General features: G+C 41.0%; 1 protein-coding gene across 2 annotated transcripts in view; it reads right to left on the reverse strand.

The window, feature by feature from the left end:
- Positions 1-8,998, reverse strand: part of RABGEF1 (RAB guanine nucleotide exchange factor 1) — a 33,794-nt gene extending 24,796 nt beyond the window's left edge. Inside the window, exons 1-3 of one of the 2 annotated variants that reach the window (XM_033922702.1) lie at positions 8,867-8,998; positions 6,236-6,285; positions 2,262-2,447 (exon numbers count right to left, since the gene is read on the reverse strand). In XM_033922702.1, the coding sequence (XP_033778593.1) occupies positions 2,262-2,440 (179 nt within the window). In that variant the 5' untranslated portion in view covers positions 2,441-2,447; positions 6,236-6,285; positions 8,867-8,998. Of the gene's footprint in view, positions 1-2,261; positions 2,448-5,674; positions 5,748-6,235; positions 6,286-8,866 lie in introns of those variants that run through there. The other variant, XM_033922703.1, reaches the window with a different exon arrangement.
- Between the last annotated feature and the right edge of the window lie 8,106 nt (positions 8,999-17,104).

Raw genomic sequence — 17,104 nt, forward strand, 5'->3', positions numbered from 1 at the left:
CATCCATCCTATGCTTTAATCGCTAAAAAATGTTAAGAATAGCTATACTAGGTCAGACTAATGGTCCATGTAACCCAGTATCCTACTTCTAGCAGTGGCCAATTCAGGTCACAAGTACCTGTCAGAATCCAAAATAGCAGCAAGATTCCAATTCCTTGGCCAAGCAGTTGCTGCCTCTGTTTCAAGGCTCTGTTTGGCTTATCTCCCAAATATACAAATGAGATTTTTGCTACCAATAGACATAAGAGAACTTCGCATTTGAATTTTGTTTTTCCACCTGTTAGAGGCTGTAAATTTAAAAAACATCATCAATATCTTTTCTCATATCAAGCAGCATTATGGGGTATGGATTTGGAACACCTGCTTATGCTTTCTGACTCCTATGTGGAATTTAGGAGACATTTAGGGCTCCTTTTACAAAGCCGCGCTAGGGCCTTAACGCGCGGAATAGTGCATGCTAAATTGCCGCATGTGCTAGCCCCTACCGCCTCCTTTTGAGCAGGCGGTAGATTTTCGGCTAGCACACCCTAATCTAGTGCGTGCGCTAAAACCGCTAGCGCGGCTTTGTAAAAGGAGTCCTTAAAGACATATTGGTTCACGAAGTACTTAGGTAGTTAACAGGCAAGGACTCTTTAATGGAACATTTAGATTATCAAAGCATTACTTTTAATTACCTGCTTATCTAACTTCTTTAAAATTGTATTTTTTTTAAATTTTGCAAACCGCATAGAACTTCACGGCCCTGTGGTATATAAACTGATTATTATTATTCATTAAGACCCACTTTATTTTTAAATATTGTAGCTAAGAATTCCACAGAGCAGAAGCTAAGTAATAAAAAGCAGATTGACATATAGTAATCAATCAAAACAAGACTGCTGGAGCTGAAAATACTAAATGGCTTTTGTCCCTTGAACAAAAAGGTCCTAACTTGGGACATACAAAATTAACAGACTGAATAAGATAGAAAACTAGAACAAAAACACAATGTGCAAATATTAAGATTTTAAACTTAATATGGTTAGGCCACCAGCAGCAATGATGTTCTTTAAGCAATGAGACAAATGTCAAATGTCTATTAACAATTAATTTGTTTAATTTGCCATGTTTTAAAAAGTTTGCAGGCATCTAAAAGAGAACAGATTGAGACCATTAAATAAAGAATTACAACAAGCAGTTCTATTAATAAGTGCATGAAGCAGAATCAGCAATGCTGCCTAATTGTTTTGGGTATTTTTAAAATTATTTATTCAATTTTCAATACATTACAAGAAAATGAAATTCTTGCTAGAGCAATACAGCAGGAATAAATGTTGAACATCACATTTCTAAAGTAAGAATAAAATAAAAATAATTATACAATTCCTGAGACCACTTACTGCCTGTTTTACAAAGCCACACGGCAACAGCCCCGAAACCCTTTAAATCTCTATGGGCTTCGGGGCCGTTACCGCGCAGCAGCCGCTAGCGTGGCTTTGTAAAACAGGTCCTTAGATATAGGGGAGTTAAGGCAAGTAACAATAAGAAGTTAAATAATAAAGAAAAAGAAAATACTTAGAAAGGCTATAGCATAATCTGCTTATTATTTTAAATCCGTTAAACAACAGCAATTTTCTTTAGCTCCAGAAATGATCTTAGCTGCTCCGGCTAAAAAAAATGACATACTTAACTTAAGCATACTTTACAATGCACAGCAATGCTGCCTAATTGAATTGCATTTCCATCATATGGTGAGCGTGATCTGCTAAACAGTCTTTATAAGGGCCTTGATATGTCAAGGCAATGTCACAGCATTCCATACTCAAGTTCCAATTTTTGAAATACAAATAAATATTGAAATCCACATTAGTCAAAAGAAAAATATAAAAGCTTTACACAGTTTGCATTTTAGTTTCAGAGACTTATAAAAATATTAAAAGTTCCTCCACAACTGATGTTGTCAAGTTATGTGAAAAAATAACCCATTCGGAGACATCGTCTCCAAGAGAATCCCTTATAATCATCATTTAATCCCCAATTTATTGGGTAACTAGAGCAATAAAGCTTGGGATTTGAACAAGGTTTGCAACTGCCATCACAGATTATATCCATCTCTACTGCAGATTTTTAAAATTCCATAAAATCTTCTAACATGAAAAGTCAGCTTTTTGAGCCATGATTGCTGAAATGTTACTAGCACTGGCATTCAACACAGACATCTGGAAATGCAAAAGAAATGGCTGTTAATACAGTACTACCAGAAGAAGGAATGTTACTGTTACCGTTCTGCAAGCTCCCTGTCCTCCTGAATCTGCTTTTGCCTGCCTTTCTGATACTCCTCTCTCCAGCACTTGGAGCAAAAGCCCTGCCATGCCAGGTTACCATAGAAACCGCATCCTTTCTTACATAGCAGATCTGACTGATCGACATGAATCCCTCTGCGTTCCGACTTCAAGCTCATCTTATTTCTGGTAAAAGAGATAAAAAGAAAACCAAGCTTATTAGTAGTTGCTACAGAACAAATTTAGAGATTTGAGGGGGAAATATTCATGTTAAAACAGGCAACTATTAGTGCTTAAATAACCAAAATAGACTATTATTGAAAGGGATAAGAACCAATAGCAGAGCTAAAGGAAATATACGGTAATACATTTTTTTTAAAAGATAATGGTTTTGTACAATATAGCAAACATCAAGCAGTTTCGGATTAAGCATTCTGTATGTTTATCCCAATTCACTAAATAGGTTTTTAGTACTTTGCCACTCTTCTGCTGTGCCTAGGAGCATTTCTAAGTGGGAATGTAAATACTGCTGAAGCAGACCGCTCATTGCAGGTGAACTGCACTATTGTAATTCCATCTATCTAAGTCTAACCAATAAAAATCTTCAAATACTTCAGTGGATCCAGAACACTGGCTAGGTTGATCTTCGCAAAAAGCAAATTCGACTATGTTGCCTTGCTTCTGTCAAAACTTCACTGGCTTCCGGTGATTTCTAGGATTCACTTTAAACGTACCTGCCTAATATTCAAGATTCTACATGGCATTCTTCCTCCCCTAATTCCACTATCCTGGAATTCTTCGATCCGCCCACATACTCAAACTATCTTTCCCCTCGTTAAAAGGCGTCATGTATGCAGGTAAATTAGGGAAATCCCTTTTCTTCAAATTCACTGAGCTTTGGAATAACCTCCCTGCCCCGCTGCGGAACCTAGGCTCATTCCAATTATTCCCAAACCATCTGAAAACCTGGCTTTTCTCCAAAACGTAAAGCTATCTGTTTCAAATGTAAAGCTAGCTATCCTCTTCATAACCTCTAATTTCTTATTATGTCCTTCCCTCATTTATTGAATTTACCTGTAAACCGTGCCGAGCTCTATCCTTATGAAGATGATGCGGTATACAAACTTAAGGTTTAGTTTAACCTAGTCGAAAAGGGACCCAATAACCCCTGAATTGCAGAGGCAGAATGCAGCAAACACTGAACTTTCATTTAACTATGGTTGCCACACTGTCGCCTTAACTACGACTTCAAATGAATTACAGTATTTAATCAGCCCTAGAAGCAGAAGAAGCACGTCACCTCCTGCAGCTGGGATCAAGTCTTATGATAAGAACCATGGACTTTCATAGCTTTAATGAGACTTAGCCCTACAACTACAGTTGATTCATGTACACACTTCTCCCCCTGCCAAGATCAATCAAATAATTCATTGGAAGGTGGTTGTTGACAGGTGGTACAAGAGAGCAACATGTTTCTAACCATAAAAATAATTACTTCTAAAAGAATGAAACAGTTACAAGAAGTCAATGTGTCTCAAAACATTTGCAATCTATCAGTATCAATACCAGCTTACCGCCCTCCAATAAATTAAAAATTCTCATAAACCAGCCTTTCCTGATGGATTTTATGCAACCAATTAACTTAGAACAGTAGCTACAAGTATCACATTTAAAATTACTCTATGCTCCTGTTTATAATACTTTAGGGCAAGAGAGATGTGGTCCCTCTTCACAAAAATGGAAGTAAGTAAGGAGTTGGGAACTACAGGCCAGTAGGTCTGACTTCTGTAGTAAATAAATTAATGGAAACGGAGAATAGTGAGATTTCTGGAATCTGGTGGATTATAACAGTGGTCCCCAACTCTGTCCTGGAGGACCACCAGTGTTTTCTGGATAGCCCTAATGAATATGCATGAGAGAGATTTGCATATAATAGAAGTGAAATGCATGCAAATCTGCTCCATGCATATTCATTAGGGCTAGCCAGAAAACCCGATTGGCCTGGCGGTCCTCCAAGACAGGGTTGGGGATCATTGGATTATAAGACCGGAGGCAACATGGATTCACTAGAGGTAGGTCCTGTCAAACAAATCTGATCAGTTTCTTTGATTGGGTGACCAGAGAGTTGGATAGAGGGAGAGCACCAGATGTGGTGTATTTGGATTTTAGCAAAGCCTTTGACAAGGTTGCACACCAAATGACCTCAGTATGGGCCCTTTATAACATATCTGGTAATGTTTGCCTCTTTGCAGATGATACCAAAATGTGCAATAGGGTAGAAATCCCTGATGATGTGGATAACATGAGGAAGTGTATAATTCTGGAGACCGCATCTTCAAAAAGATAAAATCAGGATGGAGTCAGTCCAGAGGACAACTACTAAAATGGTCTGTGGTCTTTGACATAAAACGTATGGGGACAGACTAAAATCTCAATATGTATACTTTGGAGGAAAGGTGGATGAGTGTATGATAGAGACGTTTAAACATTAAAATGGCATAAATGCAAGGAGAGTCTCTCTCCCACCCTCCCTCCCCCTGGGTGTGTGTGCAATATACAGTGGTACCTTGGATTACGAGCATAATCCGTTCCAGGAGCATGCTCGTAATCCAAAATGTTCGTTTATCAAAGCGAGTTTCCCCATAGGAAATAATGGAAACTCGCTTTGATAGGTTCCCACCCTCCACCCCCCCCCCCCCGAGGCCAGCAGCGCTGTTCCCCCCCCCCATGAGAACCGGCATTGCTTCCCCCAAAGGCCCCCCCTGCGAACCGGCACCCTCCCCCTCCCGCACCATCGGGCACCCCCCCCACCGCGACCTGAGGTCCCCCAACCAATCCGAACCCTCTTCTTACTTCAATGTAGCCTCCGCACCAGCACCAGCATGTTCTGCCGGTGCTCGAAGATCTGCCTCTGGAAACTTAGATCCATTAAATCATATTTCGATACGTCAGCACTCAGAACCCTAGTTCAATCCCTTGTACTAAGTCAACTTGACTACTGTAGCATCGCCTATTTAGCAATTCCCAAAAGAATATGCGACGTTTACAATTAATGCAAAATGCAGCATTCAGACTAATCTTCGGGCTAAAGAAATTTGATCACGTGACACCCTACTACCGGCAGTTGCATTGGCTACCGATGGAAGCACGCATAAAGTTTAAGTTCGCCTGCCTCTGCTTTAAAGTACTATACGGACTAGCCCCTAAATACATAACTGACCTTTCTCCTTCTCAGCCAACAGACACAAAAGAAGCTCACATTCGAACTTCATTTCCCCCCCAGTTAGAGGTTGTAAACTGAAAAATCACCATGAACACCTTCTCTCACATCAAGCAGCATTATGGGGTAAAGATCTAGAACAATTGCTTTCGCCCACTACTTATGAGGAATTCAGGAAGCGTCTAAAACATACCTGTTCCTGATGTATCTAGACAACTGACCCGTACATCTCTCTCTCCTCAATAATGGTTTTCTTGACCTATTAATCACTTTCTTCCACCTCTCTGAAGTTCAATCAATTTGTACCTTCGTTTAATCTTTTGTAAACTGAATAGAACTTCACGGTACTGCGGTATAAAAATATTATTATTATTATTAACTTCTTTCACTAAACCACCATCAGTGAGCATATAAATTGGAAAGAAAACTAGTTGCCTTCCCAAAATATACAGGAAACAAAAGGAAAACATTACAACATGAAATAAAGATCACTCACAGTTATTACCTGAATCTCACTTTGCTATGATATAATAGTGAATCACTCTTTCAGTATTTATAATTAGAGTGAAAGAGGTCATACCAGTTAGGCCACAGGTCTATTAAAAGGAAAACTTTCTTACATAGCAAGTTCCAACTAATGTGGCAGCTGGCTTACCTGATCAAAAATTTTGCCTCAGGGAAACTTACCGGAAAGATCATTATTTCACTGTAGAAACAGGAAACAACAAAACAACAACAGCAAAAAAATACTTACCATTAATGCTCTCTCCCAATAACTGAGAAATTATTTTGGCCAATTCTGACCTACAAGAAAATTAACACATATTAGTATTCATGTTTATCATATTTATGTTTGTTTTAACTCATGTAAAGCATTTAGTTCTTAAGCAGTATAGAAAAAATGTAAATAAATAAATGTTATGGAATTGTGTAATGCAGCATACTATTGAATGCACTGTACAGCCATGCGGCACTACAAAATTATATTTTCAAAGAGAGCAAGAGAAAAGCTTTTCAACACCACAAAAAGTTGCATCCAGTAAAAAAGAACAAAGTACATCTCTCATTATAAACAAAATGTAGAAGATTTTGTTTTTAAATTCAAGTTCCCGATGCTGTTTGCTAGGTACTTGGGACCTGGGTTGGCCACTGTTAGAAATAGGATACTGGGCTTAATGGACTTCAGTCTGTCCCAGTATTCGTGTTTAATATTAAAATTAAACAAAAGAAGAAACCTGAGAGAAAAACTATATATCATAAGGATTCACAGCATAAGAGATATAATCAATCATAAGAGAATCCACTATTCAAATTTAATCATATCATTTAATTCAAACAATAATTTAATAAATTCATAATAAAAAGCAGTAACACTAAAAGAGAACAATTCATAGGAAGGAACAGAAAAATTTCATAGCATTTCACAGCGTTTACAAACCTGCTTTCAGACAGTCATAAATAGCTAATAGATAAATAAATAGACGCTTAGCTTGAAAAGCAGTCAAGATAAGATTCACATAGACTTTTGAATATAAGTATTCCTCAGATGGTTGAGGACAAACATTCTGCTCGTCTATTATATTTTTGGTCCGAAAAGGTATTTATTTATCTATTAGCTATTTATGACTGCCTGAAAGCAAGTTTGTAAACGCTGTGAAATGCTATGAAATTTTTCTGTTCCTTCTTCTGAATTGTTCTCTTTTAGTGTTACAGCTTTATATTATGATATTATGAATTTATTAAATTATTGTTTGAATTAAATTATGATTATATTTGAATAGTGGATTCTCTTATAATATTAAAATTAGCCAAATATGTACTTTTTTTTTTTTCCATCTACAGCAGGGGTGTCAAAGTCCCTCCTTGAGGGCCGTAATCCAGTTGGGTTTTTAGGATTTCCCCAATGAATATGCATGAGATCTGTTAGCATACAAATGAAAGCAGTGCATGCAAACAGAGCTCATGCATATTCATTGGGGAAAACCTGACTGGATTGCGACCCTTGAGGAAGGACTTGGACACCTGTGATCTAGAGCAGTGGTTCCCAACTCTGTCCTGGAGGACCACCAGGCCAATTGGGTTTTCAGGCTAGCCCCAATGAATATGCAAGAGAGAGATTTGCATATAATGGAAGTGACAGGCCTGGAGGTCCTCCAGGACAGGGTTGGGAACTACTACTCTAGATCAGTGATTCCCAACCCTGTCCTGGAGGAACACCAGGCCAATCGGGTTTTCAGGCTAGCCCTAATGAATATGCATGAGAGAGATTTGCATATGATGGAAGTGATAGGCATGCAAATTTGCTTCATGCATATTCATTAGGGCTAGCCTGAAAACCCAATTGGCCTGGTGTTCCTCCAGGACAGGGTTGGGAACCACTGCTCTAGATCACAGGTGTCAAAGTCCCTCCTCGAAGGCCGCAATCCAGTCGGGTTTTCAGGATTTCCCCAATGAATATGCATTGAAAGCAGTGTATGCACATAGATCTCTTGCATATTCACTGGGGAAATCCTGAAAACCCGACTGGATTGTGGCCCTGGAGGAGAGACTTTGACACTTGTGATTATTCTAGAGCGTCCCACCCAGGGATCTCAAAGTTCTTCCTTGAGGGGCACAATCCAGTCGGGTTTTCAGGATTTCCCCAATGAATATGCATTGAAAGCAGTGTATGCACATAGATCTCTTGCATATTCACTGGGGAAATCCTGAAAACCCGACTGGATTGTGGCCCTGGAGGAGAGACTTTGACACTTGTGATTATTCTAGAGCACAGGTGTCAAAGTCGGTCCTCGAGGGCCAGAATCCAGTCGGGTTTTCAGGATTTCCCCAATGAATCTGCATGAGATCTATGTGCATGCACTGCTTTCAATGCATATTCATTGGGGAAATCCAGAAAACCCGACTGGATTCCGGCCCTCGAGGAGGGACTTTGACACCCCTGTTCTAGAGCGTCCCACCCAGGGATCTCAAAGTTCTTCCTTGAGGGGCACAATCCAGTCGGGTTTTCAGGATTTCCCCAATGAATATGCATTGAAAGCAGCGCATGCACATAGATCTCATGCATATTCACTGGGGAAATCCTGAAAACCCGACTGGATTGCGGCCCTCGAGGAGGAACTGCGAGACCCCTGGGCTATAGCGTCCCACCTTTAACAACCGTAAAGTCTGAACATGTCAGTGCCCGAGAGCCTGACTCCCTCCCCTCCTCTAGGGGCAAGTCAAACGCCCAAAGCAAAAAGCGAACACCCACAACGCCTCCAGCCGCTCTGTTTACGGAAACCCTTTGACATCTCAAAGATGCCAAGTCAACCGCACGCACTCGTTTGCCCGCCCTCCCCCCGGGCCTCTCTTGCTCTCTTCTCGGTCCAGCAGGCCTCGCTCCTACCTTCAAACGCGCCTCTGAGGTCGCCGGCGCCGATTCATACGGCTCGTCCGCGACGGCCCCGGAGCTTCGCCTCCGCCGCGTCCCACCGGAAACAGGAAACGGCGTCAGAAGAGGGCGGGACGGGACGCGACGCAGTGGGGGGGGGGGAAGCTCCGGGCTCGCTCTTTAAGCGTCCGCTTCCTCGCGCGCTTTTCTTAGCGGCCCGTTTCGGGAGCCGGTGGCGAGGCTGTGTGGAAACCCTTCAGGAGGTCGTTCTGAGCGCCGCGGTTGGGCCAGAGGCGTGGCGCGTGCGCAGTACAGGGCGGCGCGAGCTGCCGGGAAGCTTCTCCGAGTCCAGGTGTCAGCGACCGTTGAGCCCAGTCGTCTCCAACTGAAACCCTTTGCGGGGCCACGTTTTGGATTTGGAGGGCCGCCGAAAAAAAAAATAGTTCATGTCTTATTAAAGAAATGACAATTTTGCATGAGGTAAAACTCTTTATTGTTTATAAATCTTTCCTTTTGGCTAAGTCTTAATAATAATAATATTGCCATTTATAGCTAAAGAGACATATGATCAAGAAACTGTTTTATTTTACTTTTGTGATTATGATAAACATACCTAGGGCCTCAAAATAGTACCTGGCGGGCTGCATGTGGCCCCCGGGCTGCGAGTTTGAGACCACTGGTTTAGCCGCAGAAGTATATGACAAAGGGATAGAAGGGTACAGATAAGAATAGAGGTAGAGGTAAGTTATAAAATTAGTCAGGGACCACTGTTTCAGGCAATAGGCCTGATGGGCCGCCGCGGGTGCGGACCGCTGGGCAAGATGGACCTATGGTCTGCCTCAGCGGAGGCAACTTTTATGTTCTTATTTACAAAGATCCGGTAAATGCGTCTTTTACATTTACAAAGAGCCGCAATGGGTTGAGAGAACGATTTTAATGCGATACGAGGATATAGGCATTTAACGCAAAAATTCGCATTAAGTGCTTGAACAAAAGAAAGAAAACACATTTAACTAAACTTTTGACACTGATTTTCTGCACTGAATTGTTTCCTGTCCATTTCTCCCTTCCCCCATATTTATTTATCCCCCCCCCTTTTACAAAAACCATGATAGCAGTTTTTAGCGCAGGCCAGTGTGCTCCTAGAGTTTTGAGCATCTAGAGCGGCATATAGCAGTCAGCGTGCTGGCCTGCGCTAAAAATCACGGTTTTGAAAAAGGGAGATAATTTGTTTTCTAAATTAATGTCCCCAAAGAGCTCAGAACGGGTTATTGGTTAAACATGCAGTTAATAGGTTATGATTTGCCATAATTACAGTACAAGTTTTATCATACAGGTTTTTATCCTAACTCAACACATACTAGGAGTCTAATATCAATATACATTACTCCCCCGATATTTACAAGGAACCCCCGTGAATGTTGTTAGCAGGGGAGACAGGAAAGGGCAGCTGGAGCGCCGGCGAGTGAAGGAAATCACTCGCGGTATGCTCCGACCGCCTCTTCCTGTACTAAAGTCGGGCCTCACCAATCAGGAGCTGCGTGTCAAAGTAGGAAGAGGCGGTCAGAGCATTTCCTTCACACCTCCTGCCCGGTCATTCACGATCAGAAAATACTGCGAATGACCAGAGAAACACTGTACATTATATCTCTATCTCACCCTCTTGTCCTCCCTTGTATCCATATATCCCTCACTCCCCTTGCACCATCTCCTTCTCCTCCACCCTTATGTACATTTCTCCCTCTCTCACCACTCTCATTCCTCCAACATATTTCCACCCCACCTCACTCACAAATATTACGCTCTTTCTTGCTTTTAACGGGTCAGCAGCGATTCCTACAGCTGCCTGCTGCCAACTCCGAAGCCTTTCTTCTGTTGTATCCCGCCCAGGCAGAAACTGGAAGTTCTGACAGGGTGGGATGTGGCAGAGGAGAGGCTTTCGGGTTAGCAGCAGGCAGCTGTAAGAATCGCTGCTGCTAACCCGTTGAAGCAAGAGAAGAACTGCAGTCATATGGTGCAAAAGCTGCGGTTGCACCCCAGGCCAGTTGAAACTGTAGACTCTACATTCCCATGCTTTACTGCCTCTGAATCTGTAAAACTAAGACCATTCTATGCTGCTGTAGAGATTTTGGGAAGGAAAAAAAAAAATTTCCTTTTATCATTTTAAATAGTATTTCCATAAAGCATTCTCGCAGTGTGAGCCATTATTTATATGTGGAAATGGCTTTCATATAAAAGTGTGTAGATGTATATGTATGTACAAATACATGTGCCAACATGATCATTTCTACCTTTAATTTATTTATTTAGATTTTAAGATGACTGCCTGTGTATTCCCAAGATCTGTTGGGATATGCAGGAAATAAATATTTTAAATAAAGTAATTTTGTGTGAGAGAATATTTGTGCGCTACTGGGGAATTATTTTAAATAGCCTGTATAAAGGCTGCAAAAACCCAAGGAAATGACACAAGTTTAGGAGGTAAAGAATTTTTCTACACGAAAGAGGAGGGTAATTTGGATGTGATATACAATGATCATAAGGTGGCCAAACAGGTTGAAGAGTGGACGGTGAAAGCTAGAAGGATGCTAGAGTGCATAGGGAAAGGTATGACCAATAGGAAAAAGGAGGTATTGATGCCCCTGTATAAGACTGGTGAGACCTCATTTAGAATATTCTGTACAGTTCTGGAGAATGCACCTTCAAAAAGAAAAAAAAAGATGAAGTCGGTCCAAAGGAAAGCTACTAAAATGGTGCATGGTCTTTGTCATAAGGCCTGTGGGGCAGACATAAAGCTCTCAATGTATATTTTGGGGGAGAGATGATAGACATTTAAATACCTAGGTGGCATAAATGCACATGAGGCAAGTCTCTTTCATTTGAAAGTAAGCTCTGGAATAAGAGGGCATAGGATAAAGTTAAGAGGGGATAGGCTCAGGAATAATTTAAAGAAATACTTTACAGAAAGGGTGATAGATGCATGGAATAGTCTCCCAGTAGAGATGGTGGAGACAAAGACTGTGTCTAAATTCAAGAAAACATGGGACAGGCCCGTGGGATCTCTTAGAGGAGGAGATAGTGGATGCTGTGAATAGACAGACTGATTGGTCCACTTGTCCCTTTTCTCTATTTTGTAAGTTGAATATGCTTTTATTAAAGTTTATGATATAGATTTCTATATTACACTTTGGAGGCTTAGAAAAATCAATAAAGAATTTAAAAAACAAAACACATAATTTAGCTTTAAAAAAATAGGAGTGTGGATTGATTTTTTTTTTTTAATTAGTACTCTTATAAAATTACTTTTCACATGTATTACTTTGGCATCACTTGTTAATATAATAAGTTAGCTGAATCTGTAAAGGATGTTCCTCTTTTCTTGATAAAAAAAAGGAACTCCAAGGGCATATTAACAGATCCCCCAGTCTAATGATTGATATGCCATGGTTAACTAGGCAAAGTCTCTGAATTAAAGCAAAATATCTCAGCCTTAAATAAACTAATGCAGAAATGAGTTTAAAGAAAGATGAATGCTGAGGTCGATGGCTTGAAGATTCCTAAATGTACAGGTAGAGATCGGCCAGGGCTGGAATCATTGGGGATGCAACGAGCTGACTGTATGCAAAATTCGAAGCATGTAAAATTTGTGTGCTAATTAGGGTAAACAGAGGACACAGGCGACCAAGGTTCTGTGCTTAGGGCAACTTGTACTGTGTACATGTCCGAGCAAAATGAAAGTGTCTGTACACACCTGATAAAACAGAGGGGCCAAAACTTATTGAATACATTTTTTTTTCAGTGTTGATATTTATTTGCAGAACAACATTCCAGTACAGCTATGAATACAGATTGTTTGTATTTTTGTGGGGTTGTATTTTTTGCTCAGCCCTGGGCACAGAACCATCGCCTCCTGTTTTGTCTTAAAAATTAGATACTATTATACTTACAGCAAAAAGAAGAAACTGGCCCTCACAGACCCTGCAGAATGAACTTCCTCACCTCAGACCTGGCATTCAAGTCTTCTGCATACTTCTCTGAAATTGGACTTAAATAGCTAATAACCTCATTACCATTCATTTTAATTCGCTCTGTACCAGTGTCCTACACACAGATTCATGTAGAGGTATCTTCTGCATTACATGACTTTAAGATTGCACATGGATGTCTGACTAACTATGACATTAGATCCATAGTTAGAATATGAAATTCATGCCCAGAAAAAGTGGCAAAAGCAATTAGCATAGCTGTGTTCAACAAGGTTTGGACAAATTTCTGGAGAAAAGTCAATAAACTTAAGATAGACATGGAGGGAAGTAGTATAGAAACTGACTACATTTGGGAGCCCAGTAAGTACTTGTAACCTGGACTGGCCATGGTTGAAAACAGGACGCTAGGCTTGACAGACCTTGATTTTAATACATTATGGTGATTCTTAAAAAAAATAAGAATAGCCTTACTGGGTCAGACCAATGGTCCATCAAGCCCAGTAGCCTGTTCTCACAGTAGCCAATCCAGTACCGGCCAAATACCCAAGAAATAGCAATATTCCATGCTACTGACCCAGGGCAAGCAGTGACTTCCCCCCATGTCTCTCTCAATAACACACTCTGAACTTTTCCTCCAGGAACTTGTCCAAGCCTTTCTTAAAACCAGCTACACTATCCGCTCTTACCACAATCTCTGGAAATGTGTTCCAGAGCTTAAATATTCATCCTATAAAAGTATTTCCCTTTAACTTTTGAGTACTCCTGATAAACAAGCATTTAATTATTTCTCACGTTTTCTGCCTGCTTTCCTTTTCCAATTTGTTGTCCTGGGAAGTTAGATGAGAAAAAATACCTTTGAGCAGGGACCATCTCTTGCGTGTTTAATGTACAGTGCTGCGTGCGTCTGGTAGTGCTATTGAAATAATAAATAGTAGTAGGGGCCCCTCCTGGGTCCATAGGCTGAATCAGTGCTATCCTTTTACTGTGCAGCCAGAGTAATGCTCTTGGGGTTTACAGGAAGAATTCAAACATTAGATGTCTACAGTGGGAGCAGAGATGATGGAAAACTGTCATAGGACAATTAGGAATTAAGGCACTGGCTGAGGTCTTGGGGGATAAGGAAATGCAATATGGCTCTGACAGGACAGAGGCATGTAATACAAAAATCTGTCACTCACTAGTTGCATAATCTTTCATCTCAGTGACAGTCAACTCCAGTGCTTGAAAGCAGCAAAAACGCCAAAAGCCAGATCTGACCATTTCATTTGCTTTTAGTGCCCCATTTCAGTATTCTGCTGCATTTCATCAGCATTTACTTTGAAGACAGCCACATGGAAGTGCAGATTTTCAATCTTCTTTATTTTTTTTACCTGGCAATTTCCTTAAACTTCTTTTTACTGCTAGTTTATTTATGCTGGGATCTAGTGTTGGGAGCCATCTTTCACAACTTCCTATGACGGGTTAGAAGCTGGTAACAAAAAAAAAAAAGTGGGGAAGGGACACAAAATCAAACTGCTGTGAGGACAATCAATTTATTAAAACATCATATAGTATATCCACATCATACATACCGTATATCATGTACATAAAATAAGGCAAGCATAAAAATATAAACTGGATCCAAACACGGTTTGTGTTTCGACTAGGGTAGCCTTCCTCAGGGGTGTATAAAATAGAAGCCCAGCAGATGGCACCAGATTACTATAAATCAAAAGGATTTCTCTCAAGTCTGCTATTTGGAACTGTACAACAAAAACAACCCCCCCCCCCTTCCCGTGCCAATGTTGAAAAGAATGCTGTAGAATACAAAGTACCGTCGCTGTTAGAAGCTGCTGCCAAGATTCCTCATTCACAACTTCCTGGGATGAGATGATCTAGGGCTATGATCTCTCATTTGGGATGGGTTAGGCTGAAGCTAGTGCCAAGAGCTTGGTGGATTGGTTGAGAAGCACTAGGATGGAGGTTACAAATGAAAGTAACTGTCAAGGAAGAGTGAGATCAGCTTTATGTAACTCATCTCCAGTTCTCTGAACAATGGTTGGAAGCTCTTAACCCTTCCTGAAAAGTTGAAAACTAGAGAAACCCATGCAGAGCTCCTGCAATCTACTGTGAGGAAGTACTGTAAACAAGGCACCCCCTCCTCCCTTTGGTCCTTGATAGCGATATAGTAGGGTAAATGCAAGATTGGAAACATAGGCCATATGGTCTTTATCTGCCTATCTATGCTATCTACTATCCCTTCGAGATCCAACATACTTGTCCTGAGCTTTCTTGAATTCAGAAGAACTTTGTCTCCACCAGAAGGTTGTTCCATGCATTCACCACCTTTTTTTGTTTGTTTCACACTTCATTTCTGAGCAGCAGCAAAATAGGAAACTCTTTACTAGGTCCTGCAGGGATGAGATATGGGACACTGAAAAAATAAATTGAGTGAGTAGAGAGGCACAGGGAAGAGAGAATTGGGGGGGGGGGGGGAGAAATAAGTGAGAGAACAATGCACTGGATAAGCACAGGTAGAAAGAGCAAGAGACTTATTTTAGAAGCATACAGACATCTCAAAAGGCCGAAATGGATGTCCCTGTGCTTGAAACATCCACGTACTGTCCTTTATAGACTACTAGTCCAACCAGATATAAACACTAGTACTGTCCATTCGTGATTCAAATTGATTTGTTTGGGGAAAAACAGTGACTTTCCCCCACCTCTCCCACTCACCTGAGCTATTGTTGCTGCTTCTTTAAAGCAGTGGTGGTGGCAAAAGAAGTTGCTCACCATGGAGCCAGAGTTAGCATTTACGCAGACTGACATCCAAGGAAGCAGGTCTAGCAGCCATGCCAGTGGAGAGTAGCTTGTTTTGCCACCATTGCTGCTCACCTAGAGAGGCAGGGCAAGAGGAGGTAACAGAAAGGAGACAGACATTGGATTGGGGGAGAATAGGGGCAGAGAAATAGGGCTTATGCTGGATTGAAAAGGAGAGGAGATCAGACCATAGATGGAAGAAGAGAAAGAGGACAGATGTGGATGAAAGGAGGGAAGAGAAAGAGGACATCCTGAATTGAAGGGAATGGGAGGACAAGAAAGGAGGAAAGGAGATGCTGGTCCTGGGGGGAGAAAGGACAAGTGAGGAGAGACAGAAGGAGGAATAAGGAGAGAAGCTGAACATGAGGAGGGATAAGGACTGTGTGTGAATTCAAGAAAGCATGGGATCTCTTAGGGAGAGGAGGAGAGAGTGGATGCTGTGGATGGGTTATTTGGCCTTTTATCTGCCATCATGTTTCTGTATCTGGTGGGTGGGGAAATCAGGAGAGACAGAGAGGAAAATTGGGGAGGGGGGTATTCCCCTTAATTTCTGCCCTGGGCCCAGCATATCTAACACCGGCCCTGGGTGGGCATTTCAAAATGAGCATATATGCTATTTTAACCATTGAAACATAATAGGCGTTTAAATGTTAGCATAGAATTGCATCTATGGCTCTACTTGTGAAAATTGTTCTCACTCTGTCTCCACATTAAATTTGTTTCTAAGGTTATTTTTTGTCTTCAAAACTTAAAAAAAAAAAAATATTGCTGGTGCATTTCTGCAGCTGAACTAATTTGGCCTGGCAGCTTTATGAGTTGGGGGGAAGGATCTTCCCCCTACTCGGGGAATATGTCTGACGGTATGTAGGTTAATAATTTTTTTAATAAGTTGCTCTGTAACATTTACAACTTGTGGATAGCATTTATTTAAAATATTTATATCCTGCACAATTCCAATGTTCTAGGTGGGTTACAATTAAACACAAAATTTAAAATTATGAGCAGCCAAATATAAAAAAACAACGCAATCTGAAAACATGGGTTTTTTGTAAGTCCGTCAGAGGTGTAGTCTGACCTTAACTTTTGCACTGTTTCCCGCTTCCCCCCTTTACAAAACTAATAGTGGTTTTTAACACAGGCCGGTGCACTGAATGCTCAGTGCTGCTACCGACGCTCATAGGAACTCTGAGCGTCGGGACATCGTGGAACATTCAGTGCACCAGCCTGCGATAAAAACCGCTATCGCAGTTTTGTAAAAAAGGGGAGGGGGGGGTATGTTTCTTTGTGTAACGAAAACACTGTTTGTAACCTGCTGTTTTAAGAGTCTGTTAGGAATTTAGACTTTTTGATTTTGCTTTCGTGCAGTGATAATGCTGATTGTAAGCTACCTCAAACTCTGCTTGGCGAGGATTTGGCAAGATATAACAATATAAAGCCATCCTTGCGATGTCTGTCTGTTACAAATAGG

Source organism: Geotrypetes seraphini, chromosome 15, assembly GCF_902459505.1.
Source record: "Geotrypetes seraphini chromosome 15, aGeoSer1.1, whole genome shotgun sequence".
In the NCBI taxonomy this organism is placed as follows: Eukaryota; Metazoa; Chordata; class Amphibia; order Gymnophiona; family Dermophiidae; genus Geotrypetes; species Geotrypetes seraphini.